The following is a 24,553-nucleotide window of genomic DNA, read 5'->3' on the forward strand; positions in this document are numbered from 1 at the left end:
TTCAGTATATTCCATATCATCATCTTTGGTTCTAAGTTCTTCATCAGAATCCCCAACTCCTTCCTTAGAATCATCTTGAACAAGAATCATGGGTTATTTGTGTTTGGTTTGTATGGTCTGTCCTCCAACGGCGGGAGACCAAGATTTGTTACTTGTTGCATACGTCCCAACAAATATATCATACAACTTATCCTCAAACATCAAGGGTTTATTTAGAAAGCTTGAAGAGTTCTTATGTTTCTATAAGGCAATACAATAAAAAAAAAAAAATTTATCGATATTATTCCAAGTAATAATAACAAAAATATAAGTACAAAAAGCAAAATTCATAACCTAAATACCTTTATAAATGCCTTCCACTTCTCATCTTTTGGATCAATCACAGGGCAACCCGTTTCCTCATTCCAACCAATTCCTGTCCAACTTTTAAGTTCGTTCCAAGCTTTAAATTTTCCTCTAATGTCACTATAAAAGTTTTCCAGTTTCTTTTCGAACTCTTTCCCTATTTGTGCATTCAAACGTAATACAATTGTGTCCCAATTATACTTGCCACCTCTTGACTTTTTGTTTTCTTTTATTAAATCCAAAAATATCTCAATATCCTCATTGTTACATGATGTCCTTTCCTTAGAAGCCATTGTAGTTTTGCTAATAAATAAAATTTTCAAAGCATTATTAACTATATGAAGTCAATAAGATACTAATATGGGTGATGTTGGGACTTACAAATATAGGTGCTAAGATCAAAAATGCACAAAACAACAAACACCCTAAAGCAATAGTTTAAAAACCAAGGTACACGTATTACTCAATTCCGAAATTCGTATAAGTTAGCAAATCATGTTCTTGTATATGAAATAAAATATTGTCAACATAATGTAAGATAGTATAACATATTTCAAACTTAGTAGCTAATATAGACTTACGTATGTAGCTTGGTTGTCGATCAAGTACACTTTTTATTGAAACTACCTCCGCAAAACCTGAAAAATATAGTATGAAAATAGTGTATTAGTATCAAAATAATTAAGTTATCTACAATACTCATAAACAAGCTCTCGTACCTTCTTGGTGTTTTGTGAAGATACACCTAATTAGTTGTTGAATAAGAAAAAGTATGTGCGTGTATATATATATATATATATATATATATATATATATATATATATATATATATATATATATATATTAGTAATGGTAACTAAACGCATGCATGAAGAAACTAAAACCACTATTTTATAGCTTAGAAATAGTGTGTACTTGACTTTTAACAACATGCAATTAATCACTATTCTATAGCTTAGGAATAGTAAAAAGTAAACGGTTAACAACACTACTATTTTATAGTTTAGAAATAGTAAAAATTTTCCTTTGGTTTTGTTGTTGATCTGACTTTCATTCTCATTAATTTCCCTTTGTTTTTTCCAAAAAAATAATAAACTTGTTGATTTGCTTGACTTTTATTTAAGCAAAATTTATTTAGTCTTACCATAACTTATGAGTATAACGTTACTTTAATTATATTTTTTATGCAAATGTTACTTTATTCTTATATGAAATAATGATAATAAAACACATAAAATTTTACAAAAAGAAAAGTGAAAAACAATCTTGATTAGTAATAACTCTATATAAATATAATAAGTGGAAATAAGGTGAGGAGAACGTTAATTTAGAACTTCTTAAACCCTTAACTTATCTAAACTTATTAACCCTTATCTGAACTTATCTTGAACTTATTAAACCTGAAATAAGTGAAAATAAGATTAACATAACAGAACAGAAAATAAGATAAGTTAATTTAGTTTAGATAAGTTCAGTTCAAATAAGTTCAATTCCAATAAGGTGAAGAGAACGCACCCATATATAAAGGGTAATAACTCCATAGTTCATAGTGTATCCAACTTGTAAACTTTAGTCCCGTCAAAAAAAAAAAAAAAAAAAAAAAAAAAAAAAAAAAAAAGAACTTGTAAACTTTAGTGAAGCTATTATTTGTGATTTCACAAGTTTTCACATTCTAAAAACCACATACCGTAAAACTTTCAGGCACTACAGCATTGGGGTATACCCAGGTTCTAGGATCAAATTTCGTTTACTTGTACTAGAATCAAAGGTAAGTTAAGCAGGGCAGCCTCAAATTTGATTGTTTCAAGGGCCACTTGTTTCTCTCCAACATAGTGGTTGGCGAATGTCAAGGTTGGTTTCATACACTACCTATGCAAGTGAAGCATCACAAACATTTACTTTGGGACCTGTACAAAACTGTTTGGTATTCATAAAAAACTGTCGATTCCAAATTTCTGATGGCACCAAACCTGGTAGTCTGTAACAATGGTACATGTTATTAAGCATAAATATCAAACAGTGGAAGAAAGCAGAGACTATGCCCAAATTGCAACGTCACTGCCTTTAAATCTTTAATAGTCCAATAAAATCACAAAAGGCAAAATTAGCAAAGAATAGCATCAACCAATGAATCATATACTAAATTACAAATGGAAAATATCTTATATCAAAATGAAGCGAATGCAGTGTTGTATCAGAAGAATTAATTAATTAAACATAGGGATAGTAGAAATCTGATACAAGGCCATCGAGAAGAGTCGACCATAAGCCTATTTCAACAACGATATCATACAAAAAACATACAAAAGGATCATCAGTATGTATACTGCCGCATGATATAGTGACTTCCTAGTTATTTTAGAGACCAGATTACTCTACAATCAATGCTGGCCCCTCTAAGCCACAATGCAGGCTCAAAAGTCCCTATAAGGGATCGACCATTCTCCCCCAACTTCCACCAAACTATGAACAATTTGTATACGGAATTAGTACAAAGTCCCATCCATATTTGAATCTAAACCACCTTGGTAAGCCGACTAATGTGCACCTGTGGTCTCTCATGCTTTGATATAAGTAAAAATACAGAGCCTCCATGTCCCAAAGGAAAATTATCAGTTGCTTTCATTTTCATTTGCATTGTGTAGACTGTGAGTTAAGGTCATCTACATAGTTTGTCATAGAATCTGCAAACCTTTTTGCTTGGAGCCCGGGCTTCAAAGAGTTGATATCACCCCACTGTGCACAAGCATCAGTAAACCAACTATCTCGACCAGAACACCATGACCCTGGAGCAACTCTGTTATGTCTCCGATGAAGTATATTCTCGTCAATCATCGTCAACACTGGATCATCCTTTTGGAATCGGCGTGCAAAAGCAGCTCCACTTTGAATCATCTGATCAAAATCAGATACATTCAGAAAGTGGGGCGCCATTTTTGGAGGACTGTCCCATATCATGTATCTCAAATCATTGTTAACAGTTGTGTTTCTAAACTCTGGCGAATTGCATATGACCGAATGAAAATAGCCTTCTTCAGGTAGCACCGCATTGTTAAAATACATTAAGATGGTGCGAGGAAGATTATCCCAACCAAAGAGACAAAACTCCAAAAAGGATCGACTCAACATAACCCAGGGAGAACCTGCAAAAAGGCATATGAATATCATCAACATAACAAGTGGGCTTATAAATTTAATAGTGATGGAGGATAGTAAAAAGAGTTGCCTGTGAAAACTTTGAAAGCAGCAGGTGTAGGCCGCTTTTGTGTTGCAGTAAATATCTGACTTCTTCTAGCTAAATATATTGAAGGATCCACAATGATAGGTTGAATTCTTTGCTGTCTGCAAAAGCATGTTTGAAAAAAGTTGCATGAATACAATCAGATCTATTTACCACAAATGATGACTTAAGTTTATGAAAAGGGTTTGCCTACTCTTTCCAGCCGAGCTCACTGGTGTGGTCAATGAAATTGAGGTCTCTCCTAGTTGATGAGAATACATGAGCCAAGTCTGAAATAATTATGCAAGCAGAGACTTTTATCAGCATCAATAATGAGAATGAATGATAACTACACCATGATTAACAATACCAGCATTTTTTTAGCATAGATACAAACAGCAGTAGCTTAGCTCAAAGTACTAGTCATCCAAGCACATGATCAGAAGGCAATCAGCAGAAAGCATAGCTAGCATATCTACAGAACATGACCACTAACACATACTGATTATAAAATGATCAAGTGTAATCTATGGCATTGAATTTTCTTCACTTCAAATTTAGATGATTATGCCATAGGCAGATCAACTTTGCTGAGACAGTGACTAAATCATAACATACCATCAAAAAGATCCACAGCACAATGCTCGAACAAAAGTTGTGAGTTAAACATAACTATTTTGCAGCCTCAAGGCCCTCAATCTTGAATTCGAGGTTTGGGCGAATTCGGTTTTCTCAGTTGCCTTGTCGCGTGAGAAACTTGTTTCGAACTGTTCCTTTTTTCCTGTTTTTTAAGGAAAATAAGGGACTGGCAGCTGCTATATTTGGTTACCCCCGTCGCGTCGTTCGCTTTCATGCGTGTGAAAGTAAGGTCTCCCCTTCTTCATCCGTAGTATCTCCCCGGAACGAGCCCTTTCCTAAATGGCTAAGGCTCGCAAGGGCCCTTATGGGGCTTTGGTGTGACCCTGAGCATAGTTTAAGTATTTTTACTGTGCATGATCTAAACTTTATTAACTATTCACTTAATGTGTCATTAAAGTAAAGGGGGAAAGACAAGTAAATTATGACACACACTTAAGAGAATAAACATATTTATCCAAGTTTTCCCTTGATTGCTTTCAGGTTCTTTTGATCATTATTCATCCACTCCACTCCCCCACCTTACTCCCCGCACCAAATTTCAAGGAAAAATCTAAATGCAGACCGACACAATAAACCAGTATAAACATAAAAGACATTATATGACCACTAATTCTGCAAGTAAGCATCATTCAGCCCTATTGTTGATTAAACAAATCAAACACTTCCGACATTTTGCCAATAAAACAGTTTGTATTATTGTAACAATAATGTGCTTATCCATTAACACAGTACTTCAGGATGAAAGCACAAAAATCGGCATGTTGCTGCACAGCAGCATGTTTCCTTATTACTTTGCCCATAACTCCATAAAAATTGTTTATTCCAAATTCAGGCAAAGTGATAGCCATTAAAGATATCAATCCAGAAAATACTTACAGTATAATTTGGTTAAAACATTATCGAGAAGCTTAACACTCCAAACACAAGCTTATAATGCCACTGAACCCTCTAATTAGTCACAGTTGACGCCAACTCAACATAACTGTGTAATAAGTTTATACTTGTTGCAATAAAACAAATAGGGACCCATACAAACTAAGTTTCTACTAGCAATGCTTCATGGATATTGAAAATTATAATATCCTATATACTCCATGGCCTTTTTGGCTCAAGAAGCCCTAAAGGAAAAAAGGAAATACTAAAAAAAACCAAAAGGGATTTCAAACCTCTTCATTCCCTCAATTAAAAAAGTATTATCGTCTCCCAAATAACAATAAATGCCACAACAATTCATCTCTCCAACCAAATCCCATGGCCCCACCACCACAATTTACAAAGCAACTGCTTCTCTGATCTAAGAAGCACAGGACTGCTTTCCCTAAGATATGAAGGACAAAGGAAAGTAGCAATCTAGGTGAACTTTTTTTGTTTGATTCTCCCTCGACGATTACACAGAAATGGACCAGTAGGGAGCAGCATTGATGTTGCTCTCCGAATCACAAACATAAATTCTCAATCTACTAATTATGGGAAGGAATTCATATTCTGAATATCTATGTGTCTTTTCATACCACAAGAATTGTCTTAAAGCTAAAGGGAAGAGGAGTTTCTATCTGTCACAACTAACAACTTCAATCCAAATAAGATCTCAAAAAAAAAAAAAAAAAAAAAAAAAATTATCATCCAAAGCAAAGAGCTGCAGATCAGACAATAAGCCTAGGGGAGCAAAGCTTTCATCTTAGAGGATGTGGTATGACTGGTAACAGATCAAAACCCAAGTATCTCAAAACAGACATCAAGAGGAATGCATTTCCTTTCCTACAAACCCTCTTGGTTGAACCAGAACATAACTACATTATTGGAAATAACAGGGAATATAATACGGGATGAAACCACATGCATCTGAATATTACTACTTACAATTTTCTAAGATCCTGGAGCATTGTTTCATAAACAAACCTTTTTACTGAAAAATTATTTCTCGTGCAGCCACCATCATCCGAACTCACTTTTTCAAAAAAAAACGAAAACAGATAATCAGCCAGGGTAGGGGAGAATCCTACTCAGCTACCACCAACAAGGAAGTCTTAAGGACGGTGTCCTAGAAGAAGATATTCAGTGCTACTCCAAACCAAACTTAAACCTCCTAAAATTCGAACATAATAATTCTTTTAAATGTCAATAAAAGTTCACAAGGTTCATCCTCACATTCAATTGCAAATAAGAAGAATTCACTTTGGAATAATCAGTAAATCAACTAGAAGGTCAAAAGCAATAACAAGAAACCACACATTCTTTACACTCCCTGTAAAACTAATTCCCTACAATCATACTAGTTTGTCATGAGTAATTCTGTATTTACAACCATCTAAAGCACAGCATTGAGAGAGCATACACAGCTGACTTTATTAGCCCATGACCCACAATTATTGAAAAACATTACAGTTAAAAATCCAATCTTGATCATCGCTGCATATGATTCAAACCCAACAAGAATCCACACAAATTTTCCATCCGTTAAAAAAAATTTTACTATTGAAAAGTTTTGTGACTGAAAGAGCTGTTTAATAAAATCTCATCAGCCAAAAATAAAACTGACACGACGTGAGTCTCCACTTTAAATGCTTTAAATTTCTAGATTCTAAATTAGAATGTCATTCACTAAAACCTCCAGGAACCACTACATCTTCCTACCTAAGCAAGTTTAGTAACCTTAAAGCAAATCAACTATTCAAGAGAACACCAATTTACAATTTGGTACAAACTGTTCTTTTTTTTTTTTTTCCTCACATAAACATACAACTAATTGTACACAAACAAGCCAACAAAGGAACAAAAATTGGGCAACAATGAAGACATCACTAATCATTATCCTGCAAGATACTTAAATAAACCCACAAAAGGAAATAACAACAATATTGATCAAATGACCAAATATTCCCATAAATAGATAATAACCAATAAATCACATACCATCCTGAGTAAGCAATGGATAATCCGAAGCACTCAAAGTAATGAACCAATCCCACCCATCATCCAGCTTCAACAACACAGCAGCAGCTCGAAGCGTCGCCGCTATATTAGTAGCTCCCATGTATGTCAACCATATAGGCTTCCCAATAACCTCCACATTCTCGAAAGCCTGAATCGCCGGCACCGACCTCACAGCAGCAACCAACCATTCTCTCTCCTCCGCCGATGCCTCCGCAGATAGATGCAACAGATACCAATTCCGGGGGTGGTACACAGCAAGCAATAGTCGTAGAATCTGTTCCTTATCGCCGGCACCGCCGTAGATGTAGTAAGCAAAAGATGGCGGGAATTGCGGTCCTCGGTTGAGGATTGCGGTTGGCTTGTTACTCCAAGAAGTGAAAGCGTATGAAGCGTTGAGCCCAGAAATTGCAGTGAGAAAGAGGAGGAGAGAGACTAACAAAGCGGAGAATAGTGCAAATAACCACTTCTTCCTCTCTGCTGCTCCCATAACAATGGCGATTTTGCAGTTCGTAGTTTTATCATATGTCAGAAACTGATTGAAAACCTAGATGAAATTCCTTTGATTTCCAGTGAATTTGCGATGATTAAGCTTGAAATTGATGAGAATTTGCTAGATCAGCTTCGCGTTTGCCGTCAATTTTGATGGAATTTTACGCCGATTGATGATTCTGGGAATTTGGAAACTGTGCTGAGAGTGGAATTTTGCGAACAATTGAATTGAATGAAAAAGGGGGAAGAAATCGAGGAATTGAATTGATTTAGAAAGATTTGAATTTGATCTGATGATGAAGGAGGAAAAATCGAAGTTAGGTTAGGGTTTGACGAGAAAAAAAAAAAAAAGTTTGATTTGATTTTGATTTAATTTGGAAATTCAAAGTCGTATGGAATTTCGATATGTGTACTGGTTTCACGTTTTGAACAGCTGTTGGATTTTAATGGAGGAGAGTGCAGATCACGCATACTTGCTTCTCTTGCTTGATTTTTCAGGTTTTCAAAACCACTTTTTTGAGTTAGGCCTTGTTCGACAAAATTAGCGATAAGCTGATAACCATTACTTGTAAAGTTTAGCCACTAGTTAAACAGCCATTTTTAAGAAAAAAAAAACAACTACAGAAGCACAAAAAAATTGAGTAGTACCACCACTTGTGATTTTCTAGCAAGAATCTCCGGTTAGTGGGGTCTAATTTATATAATTTAAATCGATTGTGGTAGAGACGACAAGGGAATTCAATGGCGTAACACAATTATGGTTAAATTGTCTTTAATTTCACATTGTAGTTAATTTAATTTCTCAACTAGCATAGCACCCGTGCGATGCACAGCTTACAAATCTTGATACTCATATTTATTTCACAAAGTTTTAAAATAAAATGATTTAATGAGTGATAGTGAATTTACTTATAAATATGTTTTAATCATATATTTTTAACTCTCAAAATAATGATATACGAAATACTACTTGAAAACAACCCCTTTTTTTTATTCTTAAATTGTATGGAAAGATTTGAAAACTAATTCAACTCAATAAACTAACAATCAATACCCACATTAAGTCATATTTTTTCCCTCACTTCTACTAGCGCCACTAGCCACCTCATTTTTAAATGGGGGGATTTTTCTGTGTGGCTAGTCACATCATGTGACCGAGGTTACTCGAGTTACTCGGTCAGGGGTTACTTGAGTTACTTCTAACCAAGTAACCCCTTAAATAACCCATGACCGAGTAATGCGTAGCCCCTGACCGAGTAGCTTGAGTAATCCCTGATCGAGTAACCCCTCGATTAACCTCTGATAGAGTAACCCATGACCGAGCAACCCCTAAGCGAACCTCTCAAGTAACCCATGACCGAGTAAACCCTAACTGAACCCCTCAAGTAACGCTTAAATTAAATCTTGATAGAGTAACTCGAGTAACCTCTGACCAGGTAACCTCTGACTGAGTAACCCCTCGAGTAAAAACTGACCGAGCGAAGTAACCCATGATCGAGTAACCCCTTAAGTAACCCATGACCGAGTAACTAACTCCTGACAGAACCCCTCAAGTAAACCTTAACTGAGTAACTCGAGTAACTTATGACCGAGTAACCCCTCTAGTAACCCTTGACCGAGTAACCTCTTAAGTAACCCATGATCGAGTATTTAACTAATCCCTGACCAAACCTCTCGAGTAACTTCTAACCGAACCCCTTAAGTAACCTTTGACCAAGTAACTATGTGGCCAGCCACGTATAAAAATTTGCCTTTTAATTAACTATCTCTGTCCTCTAACTTAATACGAAGTATATTTTGGGAAAAGTTTACCATTATAATAACAATATGATCATTATATATTGTACTTTGTATATCACAAATATTTTCGTGTATCTTTTTTCTCCTCTATGGCCTCTAAAAACACTTAAGATTTAACATGAAACTTTTAAAAATGGGATTTTTGATCCCATCACTTACTACCTTAATTTTATTACATGATTAATTCACCTTATTATCACCACACACCTATTGCACCTTAAAATTTTTACACCTTCTACAACCAAAAATCTACAAAGCCTCTGACTTAAAGCTTAGTACGAAGTATAATTTTTTTTTTCCTAAAATTTTACCCTCGGAATGATGTTTAGGCTTGTCAATTGTTTGATTATCTGTCTTTTTTTAATTATATGTAATCAGTTAATATTTTTATTACATATATATATAAGTAAATAAAAAATAAAATATAGCATAAGAGAAGAAAAAAAAATGCATATCATTCTTACATATCACCGTGACGACATATACAAAATCTACAACATATTTTATGTGTGACAGCTTGTAAAAAAAGGGCATAATTAATTCCTATGACACTAAGTCACTAACAAACTAACTCCTATCATATTGATACATAGAAACTTCTAAGCCCTGTTCACTTCACCTTATATTTGCTGAACTAAAATTATTTTTGTTGATCTTAAATTATTATTACTGAATTAATTAACTTTACTGAATTGAAATTATTTTTGTTGATAATTTTTATTTTTATTGTTTCTCTATTATATTTCTTCTTTAAAGTAATTGTTTTTTACTGAACTGGAATTAAATATACCAAATTGAACTTATTTATAATAAACTGAAATTATTTTTACCAAATATTAAATATTTAAGGTGAAGTGAACAGAGTCTTATTATACTTATTTAGTAACCCTTAAATAACAAAGTACAATACTGACAAAGTAACAACTATAACACTAATTGGGTAACCTCTATAACACTAACTAAGTAACCATATGATGGTTTGCTACACACATATATAATTAGTACCAAAATCTATATTAAAAAGGAAAATTATAGCTTTTTTTATAGGGTGGTACAAATACACTTACATGCCTCATATTATTATTATTTTTATATGCATTTATTTATGTCTATTATGCAAATTTATATACGATAGATAAATAAAATCATTCTTATGCACCCTTAGTACTAATATAACTTATAAAATTTTCTAGCTTCATAAAATGGTCAAGAATGCTTATAATTTGTAGCTATTCATAATCTATTATTAACTATCATTGTAGGAAAAAATATCACTTGTCAATCTTATACTAAATTGTAAGAGATTTTTAATACATAGATTTTATATATAGAGTGGTAAAATATAGGATAAATATATATTTTTTTCTATAAATTATATGTATCATTCCATATCTTTTAATAATATTCTACTCCCTCCGTTCCTAAATGTTTTTTACGTTTCCATTTAGGGTGTTCCTTTTTATTCTTTACATTTAGTATCTTTCCTATTTTGGTCATAAATTTTGGACAAAATTACCCTTATTTTACAATTTTTATACTCAAAAGTCCTTACTTTTCCATATGCTATTGTACTTTTTGTACTATTTTAATAGTTTTTCAACACTTATTATTACTTTCTCTCTCCTCTCTCCTCTAATTTCTTCACCCCACATGCTCAACATTGTATTTTTCAATAAAATTGTACTTTCAATTATTGAAATATTCCAACATACCTCAACTTTACCCAATTTCTTAATAACCGCGCATAATTCCAAACGTAAAAAATATTAGGGAACGGAGGGAGTACTTAATAATATATTACATTCTATGAAAAAGATAGAATATTAAATATTATAAAATATACAAGGAATAGTATACTTGAGTGATAGATGAGTGATCTATATATTCAATACATATATCGAGTTCCATACAAAAATATAAACAAAAAATTTATTTCTTAAGATTATGTATGCAGAATATAAAATTATTTACTATAATTAAAGTATAAAAATATTATTCAACATCTTTTACAAAATTAATTTGCTACTTAATACTACCCCCGTTTTCCCGAGTTCTATCCATTCACAATTCCTTAGGTTAAAGTGAAGGTAGTATATTACGTAGTATATTTTATAAATAAAATAATTTATAAAATTAGTGTATTTGAGTGATAATATACCTTTAATATATAGTTAATTATATCTTTACTAAACTGTAATATAATCTTAACTAAAATTTCAGTATTCACGTGTAAAATATATCAGATTTTATAAGATTATGAAGATTGTTTAATTTTATAATATGCAATCAATAGAATCTTAAACAATTCTATACGAAGTACAAACTAACAATAGACAACTAAAAAAAAAGGAAAAAACCAAAAAACTAAAACAGGGACACGTGTCAGCTTTGGGGCGAGTTGGATTTTAATGGAGGAGAGTGGAAATCACACATACTTGCTTCTTTTGCTTGATTTTTCATGTTTTCAAAACCACTTTTTTTAGTTAGGCCCTGTTCGACAAAATTAGCGATAAGCTGATAATCATTAACCGATTGCTTGTAAAGTTTAGCCACAAGTTAAACAACCATTTTTAAGGGAAGAAAAAAAAAACAAACTACTACAAAAACACAAAAAAATTGAGTAGCACTACCACTTGTGATTTTCTGGCAAGAATCTCCAGTTAGTGGGGTCTAATTTATATAATTTAAATCGATTGTGGTAGAGACGACAAGGGAATTCAATGGTGTAACACAATTATGGGTAAATTGTCTTTAATTTCGCATTGTACTTTATTTAATTTCTCAATTAAATCTTAAAATTAGGGTTCATGTAAAAAAAAATTAGAAGTGCTAAATATTGACTAAATAGCCTAGCCAATTCAAGTCAATATGTAACTCCATTGAGAGATTTTGTGAGATGGAGAGTGTTGTACCTCCTTTGTTATTTCTCTTGTTTATCCTCCATGAAAGTTAATAAGAAAATAGTATCCCTTACCCTCCGGACGTAGGTCATATTGATCGTATCATGTATATCTGTGTGTTCATCTTACCTATTTTTCTACTTTATTTCTCAAATTTACGTTTTATATATTGTTGTCTATGTTCTGCGCATATCAAACACATAACCTAAATCAATCGATCCTTATCTATTCCCTAACAATTTCATATACTATTATTAATATGATTCATAGAGTAGAAAAATAAGTATTTACATTATTTATTTTACCAAAGTTGTACAAATAGAACATGTATATGTTACAAGAATATTTTTTTTCAAAAATTGAAATTTTTATTACCAAAACATAGATGGAACAAAAAAAAATAGAATGATAATGTCATAGTAATCTTGGATAATAATATTATTTTAATGAATCACCTTAGCTATGTTCATGATTTAAGAAAGGTATATAAAAATATCTTAGTTCATTGTATTATTTGTATATATGGAAAAAAAAAATATATGATTGCCAGATTGTTAAAAAAAATAATAATAATAAAAAATAAAGATTACTATACAATAATTTTCATTAAGATTTGACCCCAAAAAAAAACGAATAGAAAAAATGGAAGGAAAATTTTTGTCTAAGAAGATAACATGTGTAAATCATGATTTTGTTTTCAGTATATAACTAGTTTAAGTCCTGTGCAATGCACGGTTGTTACTAAATTTTATAAAGGGTTATTAAATTTTATAACAAATTATACTTATAAACAAATTCAAAAATAAATATTACTTGAATCAATCAATCATCAATAACATAATATTAAAACAGACACCAAGAATGACACATGTCACTTCTTGGTGCTGTTTTTTCTCTCCAAAACTTTTTTTCTTTAATTCACTTTCTTAAAAAAATTCACTTTTATATAATTGTGATTCACTTCCTTAAAAAAATATTCACCAAATCATATAATTGTAATAATCACTTCCAAATAAAATAATCACATATTTTCCATATCTTTTATTTTATAAATATTATTTTATATTTTTTACTTTTTACTTTTTAATTTGAAACTCAATTCTGGATATAAATTAAAATTCAAACTTTTCAATTTCATTTAAAAATATGAGGATTAATTTTGGTATTTTTTGAATTAACATTATAATTCGTTTTAAAATTTTGTAAAAACCGTGCATGGCAGGGGACTTAATCTAGTTTTATACTATACCAATGTCAAGATTATTGACACTTAGACTCGTTTAAAAAAATAGTCTATTAAAAATCTAAGGATAATATCCGCACATGGTGCATTATTATTGATACGACTTTTAAGAGTAGAAAAATAAAGTATATACATATACAAAGTATATGCTAACAAAATAATTTTTTTTAAATTGACTATACATTATTGCCAAAATATCAAAATTGGAAGCAAGATAAAAAAGTTGATAGTATTATTGTACTGTACAGTTTAATTCGTAGTTATATCTACCTATTATATGTTCATTTATTTTTTAAAAAATCAATAACATAATACTAAAACAGACACCAAAAAATAACACGTGTCATTTTTTGGCGCCGTTTCTTTCCCTTCAATTATTTTTTTTTATTTACTTCCTTACATAAAATATTCACTTCTTTATACTTTTCATTAACTTCCTTATAAGTATAATTTTGATTCACTTCTTTAAAACAATATTCACCAAATCATATAATTGTGATTCACTTTCTAAATAAAATACTCACATATTTTCCATATCTTTTACTGCAGAAGATATTATTCTATAAGATATTATATCAAGAAAAAATAATCAATCAATACTAACATAATACTAAACACAGACGGCAAAAATGACACGTGTCATTTCTTGGTGCCGTTTCTTTCCCTCCAATTAATTTTTTTTATTTACTTTCTTATAAAAAATATTCACTTCTTTATACTTTTGATTCACTTCCTTAAAAAAATATTCACCAAATCATGTAATTGTGATTCACTTTCTAAAATAAAATACTCACATATTTTCCATATCTTTTACTACATAAGATATTATTCTACTTCGTATAAGATATTATATCAAAAAAAAATAATTTGAATGTAATGCAATCTTTCACTCCCAAATTTAGTAATTTTTATTTTGCCCTTACTTAGAGATAATTAACCATACATTATTATTATTATTATTATTATTATTATTATTATTAATTTTATTATTACTACTACTACTACTACTACTTCCTCCGTCACATATTATGTGCAACAATTTCCAAAAACGGAAGTTACACATTATGTGCAACAAAGTAAATATTTCCATTTGTGTTAAAATTTTTTATGTAAAATGACCAATCTACCCTTACTTAATTTCAATTGAACACCTTAAATGAATATGATTATGTGTTATTAAGACATTAACCTACATTAATTCATTCATGATTTACTCTAAATCCCTAATCCCAATCTCTCTCCTCCCTGACAACCACATTCACCACCAAGTTTTCTCTCACCTCAGCTCCCTCTTAGCCATCGCTGCCGCCGCCGCCGCCACCGCCACCGCCATCACCACCACCACTAATTTTCTCACTCTTCTTTCACAGCCACGACCTAGCCCGAAATTCCCCACCTAGTCGGTCACCCCAACCCCGAATCCACCTGAGCACCACCTCACTACGCCCGAAATTCCCAAAAATCCTCCAGCCACCACGAACCTTGTTATTGCTTCCCTTTCTTCTTTTTTTCTCTCACAACCACCGCCGATCAAGTCGCCGCTCTCCTTTTCCCTTGTCAAAGTCGCCGTCGGTTCCTTTTTCCCTTGTTATAGCCGCCGATTCTCCTCTAAATTGAAACCCTAAAAATTGATTTGGGTTTATGGTGGCTGTGAAATGAGCGAGGTTGGTTTTGGGTGGTGTTATGAAGGGGCTTCAGATGTTGGTTGTGGTGATTGGGTTACGGTTGCGATGTTGGTGCGATTTGGCTGGGGGTGAGTTTTGGGTGATTGGGTACGGTGGTTATGGTTGCGGTGTTGGTGTAATTGGGTACGGTGGTTATGGTTGCTGTGTTGGTGTGATTTGGCTGGTAGGGTTTTGGGTCACGGTGGTGGTGAGGGAGTGGTTACGGGATAGGGTGGTGGTGGTGGTAGATGTTGCTGCTGGTGGGTGGTGGGCGTGGTGGATGTTACTGTTGGTGGGTGGTAGTGGTGGTTGATTAATTTTCCCCCTTTCTCTCGCCTACCCTTAATCACAAAGCCTTCACTTTGTTAATCACCTATTAACAAATTTTGTCTTGGGAAACATGCAACAAGGTTTGTTACACATAATGTGTAACGGAGGAAGTATTATTATTATTATTATAAAGAAAATCATAATTTTAAATATAAACTTAAAACATATACATAAAACGGTACGTATGGGTACAACTTAAAATTTTTATTTGAAATAGCGTATAGAATATGAATATCTTATTGTATATTTTATAAAGAGAAAAAAAATTTGTAAAAATAAATTAAACTACATATTATTATTAAATATTATAATATTTGGTAAAACCGTGGGTTGCACGGGATTTAAGCTAGTTACCTATTATAAATATTACGTATGTGTTAACATATATTAGTTTTGTATATATGGAAAATTATTGTTAAAAATGTTACTCGTAATTGGAAAGAAGATATTTTGGATTATTATAAAACTAGCTTTATGCTCCCGTGCAATGCACGGATTTACCAAATTTTATATGACAATTTTATTTCAAGATTTCAACAAAATTTTTTATGAATTTTTACTCTTTATAAAAAGTATGACAAAGGTTAATATTTTTTAAAAAAAATACTTCGTAGTAAATTTGAGGTTGTATATATACCCGTATGATGTATATAAACTCCGTACAAATTTATATTAAAAATTATGCATATCATTTTAACAATAATATTTTGCTTAAATTTGCTTTAAGTTGTTGCAAAAATGTTTTATTATTGAATTTGGGAGGGAAATTTAGGGTATATAAAATATATGGAAATTTTGGAATAGTTACTAACTTGAATGTATATATATATATATTGGTAAAGTATGAAACAAAATATTATAGTGAATTCAAAATTTTCTAAGATAATTTGGCAAAAAAGTCAATAAAAAAAGTTGGTGGAAAATCATCTAACCAGATTTTAACACGTGTTATTTTTTATTCACTTTTATTATATAGTTAAAGTTAGTAATTAAAAAAAGTAGATTCATCCATTAAAATGGTAAATTAAGATATATTTGGATATGTATTTAGAAGAAGAATTTGGAAAGAAAAAAAAGGCGGCAATTTTTTTTTTATCACATAGTGACATGCATCATTTAATATTCGCCTTTAGTATAAGTTTATTGATTGATAATTCGTTGAAGAATTCAAGAATAAAAAAGAAAATTAAATTGGGCAGGAAAACTTTTAACCAGCTAGAGATGACATGTGTCATTCTTAGTTCGCTTTTAGTATATGTTATTGATTGATTGATAATTGATAATTAGTTGGAGTCATTGATTGCTCACTTGATTAGTTGATTGCATACTTAATCTAGTAGTAATAAAAGATTGAAAACAATTGCCCATAAGATTTTCTTAATTGATCCATAATCAATTATACCATCTAATTGAATCTTATTATTCTAGATACAATTAACCTGCAATGATATGATATGAAATTTTTACAACTCCCAATCTGATTCAATAGAGAGATAATATGAGACACCAATAGCATAAATAATATATATATATATATATATATATATATATATATATATATATATATATATATATATATATATATATATATATATATATATATATATATATATATATATATATATATATATATATATATATATATATATATATATATATTACATTATAAAGTATTAGATTTGAAGGTAGTAAGTTTTTTTAAGGGACCTTTGAAGCCAACTACTACATTTCGGATCAAAGAACATTATTTTCATTGTATGTTTTTCATGCAATAGATACTAAAATGTGAGTTTTGGTAATCTAAGGGTAAGAAATTAACTAAGAAGTGCTTAAACAATTTATATAGAGTAAGTTTTACATTCTTAACCATTTGATATGAAGTATCCATTAAGTACATCGACAATTTAAACATACGGAGTACCAAATATAACAAAATCATTATCAGTGGAATATAGATAGAAAGAAGGATTTCTTTTGGTAAACATATAGAATATTATGATAGAGGACGGAATTGGTTGGATAAAAAAGGATCATGCTTGATTTACTACAAATTCATTTTCATGAAAAATAATAGAGTTTGATATGTTTCTAATTCTAATTATTGGCATAATCTCCATCATTCTTCAAATACTTCAAATGATATTGTGTTTTAGTTTCCAAAATGTTTCTTTCTTATTGTCTGGAGCTATAAATTGCCAAAATGCGTCTATAATAGCTTATCGTACTATCACCGTTTCACAATCGGGTGTTGCAAATTTTACCACCATTACAGATGCCCTTAATTCCATTTCTTCTAGCAATAATCAATGGGTCAAAATATTGATTAAACGCGGAACTTACAAGTAAGTCTTAAAATATACTCTTTGTTTTTTTTTTTTTTAAATGCAATACTGTAATTGGAAACATTTTACAACATTTCTAAAACAATAAGAGCATTTATCCATTCTAACATGGTCTCTACTCCTCACTCTATTAATTTTTTAGTATGCCTCTTTACTTGCATCCTTTACGTTTAAATGAACTATTTAATGACTATTATTAGTTATTTTTTTTTTCATTTTTGATTCAACAAAACCTCGCTTACATAATGGTTACAAATTCAACCCATTCGCATAAACTTCACACTGGTCAAAATGTTGGATTTTTATTAAAAAAAAAAGGAAGTATATGCTAGCATTTATTATAATATGCTCTATACCCTACATATTCTCATTTTATAGCAATACATATGCGCATTTAAGATACTTTATATGTGCATATATAGATCGATTAACAATGTTAATTTTACGCATGAAGGGAGCAAATTGCAATTCAACAAGATAAAGGAGGATGTATAATTCTTGAAGGAAGCGGCCGTACTACGACAATAATAACCTCTGATGTTCATTCTCCAGCATTAAATAGCATTACTTTTGGTTTGTACATTGACAACTTTGTAGCTAGGGGTGTCACCTTTAAGGTAACTCCTTTTTTATTTACTATTTCTTTTTATAATTATTATGTCGTATTTTTGTTACGGAGTATTATCTTCAGTACCGAGTATAAAAATCTTATATGTATGATAAGTCTCTTAAGAATCAAATGATAAATCCATGGTATCTTGTGTAACACTCTAGAAATTCCTTTCCTTCAAAATACCTGTTTTGTCCTGTTTAAAACTTTAAATAGGAATATCTAAGACATTACCGCCACCGTGAGAACGGCTAAGGCAACTATCAAAGATACACAGCGGAAGACTAATTTCAAAACCTTTCAAACAAGTCAACTTGAAAAGTCAATCAACGAAAGTAAAGTCAAACCAAAGTCAAACGAAATAAAATAAAATCAACCTACAACTTGGAATCATTATAGGCCCTTATTAAAACCAAACCAAATTCAAAACATTTTCGTTAGTCACGCATAATAATATTATCATAAATAATTAAAGCGATAAACATATCATATACTTATGGAAACTAGCATGATTCGCTCTTCACTCATACCCATTCATGAAAATGCTTCATCACCTGTAAAGCTTATCTCTGCCTATTTCCACTACTCTCCATTAAAAATGGGTCATCTTAGGGCCATGATAAAAACAAGGCCAACAAACACACAAAACACACAATCAGCAAAGCTGAGTACATAAGCGCAATTAACACACTAGCATACAATTCTCTATCAACACACTACTTACCTTGTTGCACCTGTTTTTTAAGCATACCACATTCAATAAAATTTCTCACTAGACACTAAATAATTTATTTAGTGTTGATTACGCATCGAACGGGTTTCCCACTAACCTCCCCCAAATAAATTGAGGTTACTGACACGGGAGCTAACCGTGCCAGCATCAAAACCACACATAGGTGGCGGAATTCCAGCGCATAATAATAATAATAAAAGGAATATACAGCGTCCTGTACTCCATTAGAAGTTATGATCAAATATAAAGTCACATAACTCCCCCCATATGTTCATACTCGAGGTATATACGTTCCAAGAGTTTTGGTGCGCAATCTCTTTCACTTTACGTTATTTACCGATTATTAAACTAGGTGATGACTCTCAAACCATAATCATTCAATCAACAATAATTATTCAAACAATCAAATATATCAATTTAATTCTTGAATAATTAGTGACCACATAATATTTAACGTTGAACCCTTTTTAATTCTACCTCGGTGCCAATGACACCTTAAACGCATAAAGCGCCACAAATCCTATCCCACGGTGTTAAAAACACCTTAAGTGCACTAAGGCACCAACATTCAATTTATTCCTCGTGTATATGGACACTTATATATCTCTTTCCTCATGCTTATAGCATCAATAAAAATTATATGAACCATAATAAAATTCCTTTTCAATATTCCAAACCAAATTAAACATTTAGTTTAATTAAACATGCTCTCTATCATGCCATAAATAAATATGTGGTTCATAAATAATATTCTAAGCTATTATTTTCCATTCAATAATCCATCACAAATAAATCATGCTTCATAATCCAATCACCAATAACATCCAAATCATAATTTCCAATCCAAACCTAGCATGATACTACTTGTAATCAATCAAACACATTTAGCATGCTATTACATCAACATAATTGTGCTAAGTACGCGAACGTACCTTGAATACGATCTTAATATCGCCACAATTAATAAAAATCACTCACTTCAAAGTCTCCTATAATTTAAAATCATAGAAGAATATTAAAATCCACTCTACACAAATTTCCAGCAATATATACTCTTATAAAACCCCTCATAATTTATTTAAAATAAGCTAAAATTATATTTAAAACATCATAATTCAATCCCAATTAATGGGTAATTAAAATTCCTTAAAGAAACTTGATTTTTAATGCTTTACCAAAAATTTCAGCACTATATTTTAATTAAATCTTGCTGTAATTTAGTCTTAAAACACTTTAATCAAAGGTTTACACCATTATATATCATAATCCTTCAATAATTTATAAATCAAGAACCCAGGGTTTCAAAAATTGGGGCTTTTTAATTAAAAACATAATCTGAAAATTAATTAACATAATACTTATAATCAAACATCAAAAATCAAATCACAAAACCCATAATTAATATTTAGATCTAGGATTAAATTGGTTTTTAAAACAAAGATTAAATTTTTTATATTTATTTTTTTTTCGAAAAAGAGGGAGGAAGGAGGCAGCGACAGCCACCACGCCGACTGCCAGCGCCGGTGGCCGCCTGCGGCCGGCGGCTAACGCTGCTGGCGGCGGCAGCCACCTGCTGCCGGTGGTCGACAGTGGTGGTGGTGGTGGGCAGCCGAAAAAAAGAAGGGGAAGGGAAAAAAGGAGAAAGAAAAAAAAGAAAGAAAATAAGGAAAAAGGAGAGAGAAGTTTACCTTGGGTTTTCTCCACTCTGGGCAAAGTTTGATTTGCCTCATATGTGGGATATTTATACCCCTTCTCTAAGACCCTTCTCCTTAAACTTTCCCTTTTTAATTTTCCTGATCCCATCCCTAATAAAACTTTACTAAAATAAACTTTCCTAAATTAAACCCCAACTTAATTAAAATAATTGATTAAATAAACTTTCCTTTTATAAAATATTTCAAAACTTATTAAAATAAATAACTAAATACTTTAAATAAGACATTTTAATTCAATTAAATACTTCTCAAAATACTTATTTTAAATAAAATACGTATAAAAATACGAGTTATTACATCTTGTTTTATGAGGTAATACTTTTTTTAGATATATTAAAATTCTTCTAAGTATGATAAGTCTCTCAACAATCAAGTAGATTCCCATATCTTGCATTTTGTGGTTTTAATTTATATATTTACTCTGTATTTTTTACGGCATATTTGTTTTTATTAAAGGAAGAATTTTTTATTAAGGGAAGAATGACAATCGTAACATTTGACATCACGACCCGACTGAGTTCCTTTTAGTATTGAGATAGTACAAAATATATATACACATATATATTGTTTGCTTATAATGTATAAAAATGTGTTCACTAACCATTTTAAAAGCAGAATTATATATAATTGATATATAATATTTTGTATGGGCACTACTACCTTGTTTATATAAGATTATATCAAATCTTTTCAAAAGAATATAATTACATATTCTATGTATTTATAATTTTGCACTTATACTAATCAAAATCGATTTTTGTTGATTCGGTTCTATTTAGGTTAAATGTAATTACTTAATCTCATTATTCTAATTGGAGTTATATATACATCCACAAATGAACTAATTCTTTGATTTACCTTTTGTCCTATTAGAACTCTTTTAGTATTAGAGCATCAAAAGATGACACGAAGCACGCTCCTGCCATTGCCCTGAAAGCTTATGGAGATAAGAATGCATTTTATTCTTGTGGGTTTGTGGGATATCAAGATACACTATGGGATGATGATGGTCTCCATTATTTTAAGTCTTGCTACATTGAAGGAGCCATTGATTTTATATGGGGTTATGGTCAATCTGTATATAAGGTAAAATCATAGATATACACAATACTTGCATATGAAATAGCATATTTGACATGGTATAATATATACTTCAAAGCAATAGCATATTTGACATCGTACAATATATACTTTATATGATGTCAAATATGCTATTTCGTATATGTAATTTAACCATACATACATGGTGGATATAGTGGGGAAATCATCTTATAACTTTAAGGTCACAAGTTCGAGCCTTACTTCTACATTTGCTTGGGAGCAACTCTAATATTTGTTGCAGCAATGTACCATAAATGTCACAGGAGGAGGATTTATTACTGCACAAGATCGACGGTCAGCCAATGATACCGGTGGTTATGTATTTAGAAATTGTGATGTTTTGGGAACAGGGCATGCAGACTTAGGACGAGCATATGATGCTTTTGCAAGGGTTATTTCATTGAATCAAAATTTAGCGAGGTTGTTAATCCTGAGGGATGGTTCATTTGGAAACAAAGTAGGCATGAGTAAGTTTTTCTAATCAATTTCATCCAATAAATATTTCATTTTAATTAAATGCACTAATTCATATGCTTAAAAAAAAAAAGGCTATGCCATGCCACAAGCCAAGCACAAGTTTAATTAAGACCAAAATAGTTAAAATTGATAGATATTCAAGTAGAGCAACTCGAACCTATGTTACTATTTGGTCTTTTTGAGTTAATGCAATTGTAGAATACTTATATTGGGTTTATGATGACCTAAACACTGATATAATGTTGTGTTAAAAGAAGAAACGATGTGACATTTGCGGAAGTTAAGTGCACGGGTCCCGGTGCCGATACGTCAAAACGTGTTTTATGGGAAAAGAAGTTTGATTATTCTACAATTAAGGAATATTATACGCAAACTTTTATCAACCAAGACGGGTGGATTTCTAAACAACCTTTATGAATATTGATCAATATAATTATAAATGTTACACTAAAAGATAAGAATAGTCGCATATATTTGAAGATTATGATTCATTAAGTATTAGTCCTCATTTCGGTTTGTAATGCAATGTTCAAACAATTGAATATTGAAGATATTCCGATATTAGTTTTTTTTAAATATATTTTAGCCTATGCTGTTGTACAAGGGATTCGATGTATTCTCCTAGCCCTAGGTTAGAAGATCTTTAATCAATTTCCTCTTCCATTAACGACTGCTATCTATCAATCGCTGTGCCGGTACATTTTTATTTGTCATGCAAAATAGATAAACAATGAATCATATATATTAAAAAGTTAACTAGTCATGCATAAATCGGGAGAGCTCCGCATATTATAATATTGTTACATCCATAGATACTTAAATAGATTTGTATGTGAGCTGGGTCAACATAAACATGGCACAACCTAGCACAAGTCCATTACAGGTCCGTCAAAGTGTAAAACCATTTAATGCTAACAAAAATAATAGTAATAGGAAATCAAAGAGTTACAAGAGCTAATATAACATGGTATGTGATTTTGAACATTTTTAAAGTTGTAAGATAATATATAACTTCAATAGAGTGATCTTCATTAATTAATATTTATAAGGTTACAATGAGAGCAACTTAACATAATACTTAAAGATATTTGAAATACTGTAAAAAAAAAAAATCGTTTAACAAATCTAAATATAAAAAGAGAATATTCAACGTATATTCATTATTATATTAAAATTTACGAGTAAAAATAGAAATTGGGATCATGCGACCCCTAATCACCCAATGACGAGATACTTGCTCACATACCTCAACATCTTCTCGTGTAAATACACAAATAATTGTATTATATTCGAACATTTTCTCAACATCATCCTCATATACCTCATATACAAGAGATGATACTTGTTTTGGGTGTTTTTGTCCCTCGGGAGAGTTACAACTCGAATAATGGTCCGACGCGTTCTGTACCTGCAAAATACGGAGACTCTGATTGGTAGGAGCTCCGCTTTCGACGATCAAGTTAGTATCGATCGAAGAATACAAAAAGGTGCGGAAAAGGTAAATGTGAGATCTTCTCGGATTCCGAGATCAGGTGTTTTCTCTAATGTGAGATAATGTAGGGTTGTTGTGATAAATGAATTGTACATGTCCCCAAAATAGGGGGAATCTTCCTATATATAGGGTCATTGGTAAATGTGCCCCTGATTAGGTCACTCTGACCTAATCCTAATGGGATGCGCCGTATTACGGCTTTTTCGGGATTTGGGCCCTGAAGGCTGTCTTTTCTCCCAAATTCGAGGAGCGCCACGTGTCAAATAGGGATAGGCCCACTTTGGCCCTATCTTGGGTTGACACGTGTCGTTCACTGGCTAGTCCACATGGCATGGCACGCCACCCAGATGTGACGTGACACGCCACGTGGCATTTGTGACACATATCACTCTACCACTGGTTGAACGATTTTAACTGTTGTAGGGAATATTTCAAGCATCCCACACTTGAGCCCCACAGTGATCATACACTTAAGTATGGTGGCGTCCAAAGGGAAGGAAGCTAGTGCAAAAGAGTCGC

At 31.6% G+C, this 24,553-nt stretch overlaps 1 protein-coding gene across 1 annotated transcript; it reads right to left on the bottom strand.

Annotated features, from left to right (window-relative positions):
• Positions 1–2,534: 2,534 nt before the first annotated feature.
• On the bottom strand, positions 2,535–8,178 carry LOC145563769 (beta-glucuronosyltransferase GlcAT14A-like). Its single transcript, XM_081624194.1, has 4 exons — positions 7,118–8,178; positions 3,780–3,855; positions 3,572–3,687; positions 2,535–3,488 (listed from the first exon to the last, which is right to left on the bottom strand). The coding sequence occupies exons 1-4, from the start codon at positions 7,623–7,625 to the stop codon at positions 2,974–2,976; spliced, it is 1,215 nt and encodes a 404-aa protein (XP_081480320.1). The 5' UTR covers positions 7,626–8,178; the 3' UTR covers positions 2,535–2,973.
• Between the last annotated feature and the right edge of the window lie 16,375 nt (positions 8,179–24,553).

This window comes from Chenopodium album, chromosome 10 (genome assembly GCF_948465745.1).
Source record: "Chenopodium album chromosome 10, dcCheAlbu1.1, whole genome shotgun sequence".
NCBI lineage: Eukaryota > Viridiplantae > Streptophyta > Magnoliopsida > Caryophyllales > Amaranthaceae > Chenopodium > Chenopodium album.